This window comes from Fragaria vesca, linkage group LG7 (genome assembly GCF_000184155.1).
Source record: "Fragaria vesca subsp. vesca linkage group LG7, FraVesHawaii_1.0, whole genome shotgun sequence".
Taxonomy (NCBI): Eukaryota; Viridiplantae; Streptophyta; class Magnoliopsida; order Rosales; family Rosaceae; genus Fragaria; species Fragaria vesca.
The window spans coordinates 20834855-20846897 of NC_020497.1; the positions used below are offsets into that span (position 1 = coordinate 20834855).

Consider the following 12043-nt stretch of genomic DNA (forward strand, 5'->3'; position numbering starts at 1 on the left):
GTTTCCTAATTCCTGGAAGTGAAATTCCTGAGTGGTTACAAAAATAATCAAAGTGTGGGAGGCTCGGTAATTGAGAAGTTACCTTCGGATGCAAGTAATAGCACGTTGATTGGGTTTGCTGTATGTGCTCTAATTCCACCTCAAGACGATCCGTCTGCTATTATAGTACCGGTACTTGGTTAGGATGTTATGGTTTCATTATATATCCAGGTTTTTCAAGGTACAGGGTACAGGTTTCAAAATTTTTAGCTGAAAAAGGTTAAGAAATCAAGCAGAACCTTTTTCTTTATTGTCCTGCAAGACTTTATAGAGGCTTATAATTTCAAGCGTTTGAAAAAAAAAATGTAGAATAAAAACAGAACAACTGGAATTAACAGAATCATAGAACTAAAGCAAAGCTCTTTAGTTTCTAGTGAACATGTAAAGATCTCAACTTTCAACTCTCAAGATTAACAAGCTGTGAAATTAAGTAAACACATGTTCCTAAAAAAAGTGGAAAATGTAAAGGTTTTATCTTTCAAGCTAATCAAACAAGATCAGAACTTCCCCACAAGATCAGTACTGAAGCAAATGCACGTTTCAGCTTTCAAAGTTACAAGCTTTGAGAAGATTAAAGAGAGAGACATAAGCAAAGGTACCTTCCTCCCTTCTTTGATATCATCGAGCTCGAGAAGCCTTACACATAAGAATGGGGAGTCCTCTGGAACAGCAGGTCGTTTTCCCTTTCGATCTCTGTTGGGGGTACAAGCCGTTGAAGTTCCAAACTTTGAAGGGTGTCCTTTTTGTTTGGTTGGGAAAGAGGAGAAGAACTTCTTGAGTTTTCGAACTGACTTGTTCACTCTGAGGGTTCTATTAATTATTGTTGGTGTTGTACCTGCTGCTGTCGTGCCAGAGTGAACTCTCTTTCAGTGTTGGAAGACTTGCAAGAGAAGTAGTTGACTAGAATCATCACCTTTCATTATAATCAATGAATGGTGCAGATTAGTTCATGGAAGAAGATGTCAGATAGACTCATAGACCAATTTACTAGTGTGAACTCATTCAGTATTGTTTGGAATTTTGGATCCCACAAAGGGAACACAGAACCAAAGTTCTAGATCTGGTTCATTTACATCTTTTTTGTTTGAACTCAGATACCCAAATCAGCCACCACTGAGCCTTGCACCATTCGTCTCAACTATTTTGGAAGTGTTAAAGTAACGAGTTTACAAAACTGACTTTAGGCATCAAGCTAATCATCCATTGGTGCACTGATCTCAGAGTCTTTCTGTTTACTGCATGAGAAGAATGCTTGACATAGTGTGGATAGAAAACTAGTCCCGTGAGACATGGGAATATCTGCTAATGAAAATACCCTAATCCAACGAAAAGCACACATTTTACATTGATGATAGCAATACTTCCTCTGAGATGCATATACCACTAATATTACTCTAAGATGATACTTTTCCTCACATCTAACCTCAATAGGGTATATGCTATGGAACTATGAACAACTCATGGTATCTTCACTTTTTAGCTCGGAATATCGAAACTCTGCACTTACGTTCCTCTATCACCTCCAGCACACATATGTCACCTTCTTCCAGATGATTGTCCTGCCTAAATGCTTTCCAACCAGCACCTGCAATTATTGCTTGCATTCTTCCATTACTTCTTTTGTACGAACAACATTGAATCGTCCAAACTTTGTCACCTTGAATATTCTGTAGCATCACGTCACAACAAGTGTCTGCTTTATAGAAATGTTCCGCGGCAATGCTTGATTTATAAACTGCAAATTTGCAAATAATACTAATAAGGATCAGTTACTTCACCATCTAATGCATTCCTCCTTGAAGGCGTGCATAGTGCTCAAACTCTTTAATTTCTCTCATTATACAAACTGGGGTTAAGAAAAGCTTACCACACTAAAGGACATGATTTTGGCTGGAATTCTGATATCAAGAAATGGCTTGTCCGACCTGAAACTGCTCATTTGGGAAGTATCATATTCGTGTTCATCAGCTAAGCATCTGGGGGAAACTGAAATGGCTCTAGCTTCAGCTTCAAATCCTATTTGTCTCCTTCTTCGTCTTCTTACCCTATCTTCTGTTTAATTGCCATGATTGATTCAACACAATGTAGCCTATCAGACATATACAAAGGAAAATTCCCATAGAAGTTGTAAACACATATACGTGTGTTTATATATATAGATACTAGCTTACACATACGTGTGTAGATGTTCATACATCAAATTTATATACACCAAATGACATATTATTTTGCTTAAATTGCCACAGCTCTCTTTGATTAACTAGTTACAAGGAATTTAGTTTGGTGCCCAGCCAGATGGTTTATCAGTTGGAAACATTCTAAGATTCCAAATGTTTGAAGAAGGATAACCATATCAATCAGACCCGTTTGTTACCAAATACCATCCATAGACTCTGAGACCCATTGTTTAAATTCTCCAAGTATTTCTCAAAACGAAGAGAAAGATGGAATCTTGGTACGTACCAGAATCAGGTGAGGAGTCGGTGGCTGGCCGAGGTCGAGAGGACTGAGATTCAATGAGTAGAGGTTGTAATTGACGATTTCAAAAAGACAAAACTGCCATCAGTGTTGCCGAGGCCTCGTACTCAGAAGGATACTCATATCGAATCTCTTACCATTTCGTCCATGGATGATAAGCAGCTTTCTGATTTCTTCAATGCAACGGAGGCTGTTTTGATCTAAATCCTTCGCCGCCGCTCAGCCGGGTTCTGCTCCTCTGTTTTAGCGAAAGTCGAAGGGAATTGGATGGCACGGGCGAGACGCGTGCTCGTGCGTACACGGTAAAAGTATGAGTAAAATCTGGGATACCGTATACATAGTGGCCAAATACAACCGTCTTAATACAGATACCCAAGGGGACAGTACACAGACAGTAGAGAGGCATCTGGGTGCTCCCCACCTCTGGGTGCATTACAGAATTCGCCGAAATAAAACTGCTTTTATGATCACTCATTCGCTGCTTTACAACCGTGTGGTGTTGTTTCAGCCAAAGTCTTCTCTTTCAGTCGTCTCCTTCTATCCACATTCCACTTTTGCATTACTTGAAACCCCTTTCGATCAGAACTCTGATCACCACTCAGTCACTTTCCGATGGCGATGAGCATCCAAGTTAGAGCCTCCACCGGTTCAGCTTTGCCATGGAAATACGACGTGTTTTTGAGCTTCAGAGGCGCAGACACCCGCAAGGGCTTCACAGATTACTTATACAAAGAGTTGCAGCGGCAAGGAATCATGACGTTCAGGGACGATCCACAACTTGAAAGAGGCACGGTCATCTCTCCGGAGCTACTCACTGCAATCGAGCAATCCAGGTTTGCGGTCGTTGTTCTTTCGCCAAAGTACGCAACTTCTACGTGGTGCTTGCTTGAACTGTCTAAGATTCTTGAATGCATGGAAGAGAGAGGGGCAATTCTGCCAATATTTTATGAGGTGGAACCCTCTCACGTTAGACACCAAAGGGGCAGCTTTGCTGAAGCGTTTGAAGAACACGAAGAGAAGTTTGGAGAAGGAAATAAGGAGGTGGAAGGGTGGAGAGATGCTTTAACCAAAGTGGCCAATCTTGCTGGGTGGAGTTCAAAGGAATATAGGTAAGATCAAATGACATAAAAATAACGTACTTTAATGTTTGAATGTCTGTGTGTATTGTGATTTCGAGCATGTGAGCTTAAATTGGTGATGTTTTACTCTATAGGAGCATAGAATGCCTACACTTTATAATTGCGGTTCAGTTCTATCTTACAAATGAACTTTATATTCAATATGTTCGTATTCAGTATGAGAATTGTGATATTCTTATTGTAGGTATGAAACAGTGCTTATCAGAGAGATTGTGCAAGTACTGTGGAGCAAAGTGCATCCTAGTCTCACTGTATTTGGTTCCTCAGAGAAGTTATTTGGAATGGATACTAAGCTGGAGGAAATAGATGTTCTTTTAGATAAAGAAGCAAATGATGTTCGCTTTATAGGGATATGGGGGATGGGTGGTCTTGGTAAGACAACCCTTGCTAGACTAGTTTATGAGAAAATCGCTCATCAATTTGAAGTTTATATCTTTCTTGCTGATGTCAGAGAGGTTTCCGCAACCCATGGTCTAGTTTATCTACAGAAACAGATTCTTTCCCAAATCTTGAAGGAAGAAAATGTTCAAGTATGGGACGTTTATAGTGGAATCACTATGATAAAGAGATGTTTTTGTAATAAAGCGGTTCTTCTAGTTCTTGATGATGTGGATCAACTAGAGCAACTGGAAAAATTGGTGGGAGAAAGAGACTGGTTTGGTTCAAGAAGTAGAATCATCATTACAACTAGAGATCGGCATGTCCTAGTCACACATGGTGTAGAAAAACCATACGAGTTGAAGACACTAAACGAAAATGAAGCTCTTGAGCTCTTTAGTTGGAAAGCCTTTAGGAAATATGAGCCTGATATAGATTATGCAGAACAGTCTAAGAGTTTTGTTAGGTATGCTGGAGGTCTTCCCTTAGCTCTTAAAATTTTGGGGTCTTTCTTATACCAAAGGAGTCCAGATGCATGGAATTCTGCATTGCAAAAACTACAACAAACTCCCGACCGAAGAGTTTTTGAAATACTGAAAATAAGTTTTGATGGACTTGATGAGATGGACAAGAAAATTTTTCTGGACATTGCTTGTTTTCACAGGCTGTATGACAACGAGTCTATGATTGAACTTGCATACAGCTCTGAATTTTGCACTCGTATTACAATAGATGTTCTTGTTGAGAAATCTCTCTTAACTATTTCATTAAACAATAGAATAGGTATACATGATTCGATACGAGAAATGGGATGTGAAATTGTTCGCCAAGAGTCTTATGAAGAGCCTGGCAGACGCAGTCGGTTGTGGCTTCGGAATGACATTTTTCATGTATTCACAAAGAATACGGTAAGATTTTAAACAAATTGAATTACCAAGCTTGGATAAGCACTGTCATTTTATTTAACAAGAGAAATACTTAATCCTGGAATTGACTTATCTGTTGTAACAGGGAACAGAAGCCATTGAAGGCATATTGTTACACTTGGCTGAATTAGAAGAGGCAGATTGGAATCTTGAGGCCTTCTCTAAAATGCATAAACTGAAGCTGCTCTACATTCATAATTTAAAGCTTTCTCTTGGCCCCAAATATCTTCCTAATGACTTGATATTTCTGAATTGGAGTTGGTATCCTTCAAAATCTCTCCCACCAGCTTTTCAACCGGATGACCTTACTGAACTTAGTTTGGTGCATAGCAATATTGATCACCTCTGGAATGGAATAAAAGTAAGTCATTGAATATCTTCTGTGCACACATATAATTAAAATTCAAAGTTTCTGCATGAGAGCTGATTGTTCTACCATTCTTCATGCTTTCTACAGTACTTGAGCAAGTTGAAATCTATCGATCTTAGTTACTCCGTAAACTTGACAAGGACCCCAGATTTCACAGGTACTCCAAATCTTGAGAAGTTGGTTCTTGTAGGTTGTACGAGTTTATTTAAGATCCATCCATCCATTGCACTGCTCAAGAGACTCAAAATTTGGAATTTTAGAGACTGCAAAAGTATCAAGAGTCTACCGAGTGAAGTGCATATGGAGTTTCTTGAAATATTTGATGTATCTGGCTGCTCAAAGCTGAAAAGGATTCCAGAATTTGTGGGGCAAACGAAAAGATTATCAAAGCTATCTTTAGGTGGGATTGCTGTTGAGAAACTGCCTTCATCAATTGAGTTATTGGGTGAGAGTCTGGTGAAGCTTGATTTGAATGGAATTGTTATAAGAGAGCAGCCGTACTCCCTTTTTCTTAAGCTGCAGAATCTCATGGTATCATCTTTTGGCTTCTTTCCAAGAAAGAGTCCTCACCCTTTAATTCCTCTGTTAGCTTCCTTGAAGCATTTCTCTTCTTTGAGGAAATTAAATCTGAACGACTGTAATCTCTGTGAAGGAGATATTCCCAACGAACTTGGTTCTCTGTCCTCCTTAGAGAGCTTGGAACTCAGAGGAAACAATTTTGTAACTCTTCCGAGCATTCATTTGCTTTCTAAGCTTAGAAGGATTAATGTAAGGAATTGCAAAAGGCTTCAACAATTGCCAGAACTTCCGGTAAATGACCACTTAGATGTGCTGCGAGCCGACAATTGTACTTCGTTACAAGTGTTTCCAGAACCACCAGATTTGTGCTTGAGTTCGGTCGCTTATCAATCCACTTTTACTCTCACTGGCATCAATTGCTTGAGTACGGTCGCTAATCAAGATTCTGGTTATTTTTTGTATTCAGCGCTAAAGCGGTTGCTTGAGGTTCTCTCTCTCTCTCTCTCTCTCTCTCTCTCTCTCTCTCTCTCTCTCTCTCTCTCTCTCTCTCTTGATGGTTCATAACTTCATATGCAGGATGCCTCTCGTTTTAGCAATCATTTCTATTTCGTAATTCCTGGAAGTGAAATTCCTGAGTGGTTCAAAAATAATCATAGTGTGGGAGGCTCGGTAATTGAGAAGTTACATTTGGATGCAAGTAATAGCAAGTTTATTGGGTTTGCTGTATGTGCTCTATTTCTGCCTCGAGACAATCCGTCTGATGCGTTTAGCTTTACTTGGTACAATTATAGTACCGGTGCTTGTTTAGGAGGGTTTAGTTTCTATATATATCCAGGTTTTTCAGATCACCTTATGTTTGCTGTTTTGCCCAAATGCCGTTTTGAGGACACAAAGGAGGTGAAGTTTGTCTTTGAAATCTATTCATTGGGATGCACAAAGGAGGTGAAGCAATGTGGGGCCCGTGCACTGTACGAGCACGACATGGAACAGTTGATCAGTAGAATGAACCAATCCAAGTGCAACATTTCTCTTTACGAGGCTACGGATGAACAAGAAGGTGCCATGGTTAAGGCAACAACAAGCAGAAGCGGTGGCTCCGACGACGAATATTACTCTGCAGAAGAATGAAAGAATTTCAGCAGAACCCATTGAACCGTCTTCCTTTGTAAGCATCCAGTGCCTCGAAGCAAAAATGAAAGGCGAACACTTGTATTCTCACTAAGTAATTGACCATTTCACATTATGACTCCTTGACAACATCTTTCTGCCATCCTGACAACTCCTTGTTGCAACGGGATATTCTCAACATCTTTCTTTTCTGTCATGTGCACACATTTTACCATTTGCACACTCTGCCATCTTGAATTCTTGATCAATATCAAGAAGATCATGTTTGCTATTGATCCACTTATTTTTCAAGTCTCTATTAGTTTTCAAAGCCAAAAGGAATCTCATCACATAAAGTTTTTCTATTTTTGGATTGAGAAGAATGCTTCACATAATTTGTAACAAAAGAGTAGAAATTTATAATTTACTGTTATCGATAAAGCTAATTCCCTGTGGCAGATCAGGAATATATACACATGAAGCACTCAAACTCAACCCAAATTGCTTTTTTTTTTTTTCTTTTTTTCTTTTTTCGGTAGTAGCATTACAAGAGGTTTCGACTGAAAAGACTCGTTACTTATTTTGCTCTAGCTTCAATCTCTTGTTCATCACCAGAGGATCTAGATGAAATGGCAATGACTCTAGCTTCATTTTCCTGTTCATCACCAGAGGATCCGGAGGAAATTATCACGGCTCTAACTTCATTACTTGTTAATTCCAATGAATATCTCAACACACTGGTGTCCATACATCTTGCAAATTAACAAAAGCATAAGAACATTTTCTAAAAACATACCAAGACTAGGGTAGTGGATTTCCATATCATCCCAACCTATGATGCGTACTCGGAAATGAGAATGTTTGCCATCGTAGTTGAACACCAAGAGCTCACCTTCTTCAAGCAAGTAAAACTAAGTAAATGCTTTCCACCCCTCCTCTAACCACATAACCACATGGTGACTTACTCAACTTTACTTTCCAAGGTTCTTCCCAGTTTGGAACTTTGAGGAATATATGATCCCCCATTTGATGTCCATACTTCTTCACAGCTGCAGCTGGAAGTTCCTGTACATAGGTATATAGTTAGACTTAGTCACAATGCATAATGGTGGGTTCAAATTAGAGGCAAAACAAGCCACAAACGGATAAAGATACAGCTAAAAACCAAGGCCAAGGGAATAGAAACACAGTAAACATGAAAATTTGAATTGTCCTTCACGGTACAGGGTACAGATTTCAAACTTTTTAGCTGCAAAAAGTTCATAAATCAAGCAGAACCTTTTTCTTTATTGTCCTGCAAGACTTATCTATAAAGGCTTATAATTTCAAGTGTATGGAAAAAAAAAATGTAAAATAAAAACAGAACAACAACTGGAATTAACAGAATCATAGAACTGAAGCAAAGCTCTTTAGTTTCTACTTTCTAGTGAACATGCAAAGATCTCAACTTTCAACTCTCAAGATTATCAAGCTGTGAAATTAAGTAAACACATGTTCCTAAAAAAAGTGGAAAATGTAAAGGTTTTATCTTTCACGCTAATCAAACAAGATCAGAACTTCTCCACACACAAAAAAAACAAGATCAGTACTGAAGCAAATGCATGTTTCAGCTTTCAAAGTTACAAGCTTTGAGAAGATTAAAGAAAGACACATAAGCAAAGGTACCTTCCTCCCTGTACCTTCCTCCCTTCTTTGATATCATCGAGCTCCAGAAACCTTACACAGAAGAATGGGGAGTCCTCTGGAACAGCAGGTTGTTATCGGTCCATTTCTGTAGCAAGTCCTTGTTACAGAAGAAGGAAACCTATTCAAAACTTGTTTGTTTACCCAAAAGAGAGAAAAATTTGTTTTGAAAGTGTATATTGTTGAATGATTCAAAGAATGATGCACTGATCTCACTCATCTCAGAGTCTCTCTCAAATGTAGGACTTAATTTGGGTTGGGCTTCGTTAAAGCCCACGTTGCTTTCAAAAGTTTGCACCACTTGAGCATAACCCAAATTTCATCATCATCTTCATCATTCACAGCCAAAACACTGCCAGCCTGCCACGGTGGGTGATTCATAGGAATATGCAATTGCAGTAGGCGTCAAAGCAGCAGTAGTGGATTATATGACGACCCTTTGCGTCTGATATCGTCAAGTGTCTTGGACTGCAGGGTGGAATTCATATACCATTTATTTAACAGAAGAGGCTTGTAAGTTATCGATCAATCGATACAAGGTATAGTGTTGTGATTTTTTCAAGCTAAGATCATCTAATATCATTTCTTTTTTGCAGTTATGCTGGTATGTAAGCCTCTGGGTCTGATCAAATGAGAGTGTATCTAGAACTTTCAACTTGATACTTTGACCATATCGTTTGAGTTTGCCTCATGAAATTTGATTGCAATCTACTACTGTTTATCTTGCACTCTTTGATGATAGATAACGCAGCCATGCGTTGAGCACAGACCGAACTACACATATATGAATCGCAGCCTTAGTTTCAGGTACTTTGATTATCAATAGTTTCAGCCGCAATAACAAACAACTATGGCCCTTTCGCATTTTATGAATGTCTCATCTGTTTCTGTCTATACTTGAAATAATATTATTACTTACCAAATACTACTTCGTCGTCCGACGCAAGTATATTAATCTATTTGAACAGCTATGGAGTTCTAATTTTAAATGCATGAAGTAGGAGAAAATTTAGAAACCATGAATTAAGATATTAGAATTCCTACATCATCACCACCCAGAGCCAAGAGAGTTTGGTGGTGTTTCAATTTCAGCCCAAGTTTTCTCTATTCGTCGTCTCCTTCTCCCTCTCCTCCATTATTTCCATTACATGACAGTTGAAACGCTTTCTCCCGATCGTGTACAATTCATTTTCGATTGAGCATCTTGAGCAGAACTCTGATCACTATTAATTCACTTTCTGATGGCGTTGAGCACCCAAACTGGGTCTGCAGGTTCAGCTTTCCTATGGAAGTACGACGTGTTTTTGAGCTTCAGAGGCGAAGACACCCGTAAGGACTTCACAGATTACTTGTATGACAAGTTGCAGTGGCGAGGAATCAGGACTTTCAGGGATGATCCACACCTTGAAATAGGCACAACAATCTCTCCAGAACTCCTCACTGCAATCAAGCAATCCAGGTTTGCGATCGTTGTTCTTTCGCCAGACTATGCTAGTTCTACTTGGTGCTTGCTTGAACTGTTAAAGATCTTTGAATCCATGGAGGAGAGAGGGAGAATTCTGCCAATCTTTTATGAGGTGGAACCCTCAGATGTGAGACATCAAAGGGGAAGCTTTGCTGAAGCGTTTGAAAAACATGAAGAGAAGTTTGGGGAAGGTAATAAGGAGGTGGGAGGGTGGAGGGATGCCTTAACCAAAGTGGCCAATCTCGCTGGGTGGAGTTCAAAGGATTACAGGTAAGATCATCAAATGACACATAAATAACGTACTTTAATGTTTGAATGTCTTTGTGTGTATTGTGATTTCGAACATGTGAGCTTAAATTGGTGATGTTTTACTCTATAGGAGCATAGAATGCCTACACTTTATAATTGCGGTTCAGTTCTATCTTACAAGTGAACTTTATATTCAATATGTTCGTATTCAGTATGAGAATTGTGATATTCTTATTGTAGGTATGAAACAGAGCTTATCAGAGACATTGTGCATGTACTCTGGAGCAGGGTGCATCCTAGTCTCACTGTATTTGGGTCCTCAGAGAAGATAGTTGGAATGGATACTAAGCTGGAGGAAATAGATGTTCTTTTAGATAAAGAAGCAAATGATGTTCGATTTATAGGGATATGGGGGATGGGTGGTCTTGGTAAGACAACCCTTGCTAGACTAGTTTATGAGAAAATCTCTCATCAATTTGAAGTTTGCATCTTTCTTGCTGATGTCAGAGAGGTTTCCGCAACCCACGGTCTAGTTTATCTACAAAAACAGACTCTTTCCCAAATCTTGAAGGAAGAAAATGTTCAAGTATGGAATGTTTATAGTAGAATCGCTATGATAAAGAGATGTTTTTGTAATAAAGTGGTTCTTCTAGTTCTTGACGATGTGGATCAACCCGAGCAACTGGAAAACTTGGTGGGAGAAAAAGACTGGTTTGGTTCAAGAAGTAGAATCATCATTACAGCTAGAGATCGGCATGTCCTAGCCACACAGGGTGTAGAAAAACCATACGAGTTGAAGGGATTAAACGAAGATGAAGCTCTTCAGCTCTTTAGTTGGAAAGCTTTTAGGAAATGTGTGCCTGAAGAAGATTATGTAGAACGCTCTAAAAGTTTTGTCATGTATGCTGGAGGTCTCCCCTTAGCTCTTAAAACTTTGGGGTCTTTCTTGTACCAAAGGAGTCCAGATGCATGGAATTCTGCATTGGCAAAACTACGGAGTACTCCAAACAAAACAATTTTCGATTTGCTAAAAGTGAGTTATGATGGACTCGATGAGATGGAGAAGAAAATTTTTCTGGACATCACATGTTATTCATCACAACGTCAAGCCAGTTTTATTATGGAACTACTATATAGTTCTGACGTTTGCAATCGTATTGCAATAGAAGTTCTTGTTGAGAAATCTCTCTTAACTAGGTCACAAGGAAACCAAATAGGTATACACTAGATGATGCCCGCGCGTTGCCGCGGTTTGCAATGACGGATATTCCCTACCGTAAATGCTTTTGTTTGGATCAATTTTGCTGTTGAATGTCTACAATGATGCTTTTTGCATGTAAACATAGGTATAGTGTTCTTCTAGCAATACTATTAAAGTTTCAATTTAAGAAAATGGTGAATGAGTTTATTTACCACATGACACCAATAATAATTCATTTATTATGGAAAGATTAAGCAAAACTGAAATGCATGAGAAACTGAACATAGATATAGTAATGTTACTAATATACATAATGTATTAAACAAAAGCAGTAGTACAATACATGTCCCTCCATCAACAACTTTGTATCCCATGTATCAGAATAATTGAGGGTAACAAAAATAGGTTACATGTATTATCAGTTTTCTAAACAAAATGCTTCCTATTGCCAGACAATGCTATACTGCATTTGTACTTAGAAGCAACCTT

At 38.8% G+C, this 12043-nt stretch overlaps 1 protein-coding gene, 1 non-coding gene and 1 pseudogene across 4 annotated transcripts in view; 2 read left to right on the forward strand and 1 right to left on the reverse strand.

The window, feature by feature from the left end:
• Positions 1–1124: 1124 nt before the first annotated feature.
• Positions 1125–2742, reverse strand: LOC101295276. 2 transcript variants are annotated; one of them, XR_185300.1, is made up of 3 exons: positions 2503–2742; positions 1907–2091; positions 1125–1774 (listed from the first exon to the last, which is right to left on the reverse strand). It is a non-coding gene; the product is annotated as an uncharacterized LOC101295276 (transcript). The 2 variants fall into 2 exon arrangements; XR_185301.1 differs by having other exon boundaries at positions 1125–1794.
• Positions 2743–3129: 387 nt separating this feature from the next.
• Positions 3130–6977, forward strand: LOC101304423 (TMV resistance protein N-like). Its single transcript, XM_004307841.1, has 5 exons — positions 3130–3626; positions 3841–4942; positions 5046–5321; positions 5418–6335; positions 6426–6977. Exons 1-5 carry the CDS (start codon positions 3130–3132, stop codon positions 6975–6977), a joined length of 3345 nt encoding a protein of 1114 aa, XP_004307889.1.
• Positions 6978–9653: 2676 nt separating this feature from the next.
• Positions 9654–12043, forward strand: part of LOC101305011 — an 8228-nt pseudogene continuing 5838 nt past the window's right edge. The window contains exons 1-2 of the transcript XR_185296.1: positions 9654–10374; positions 10594–11587. The product of XR_185296.1 is annotated as a TMV resistance protein N-like (transcript). The remainder of the gene's footprint in view (positions 10375–10593; positions 11588–12043) is intronic.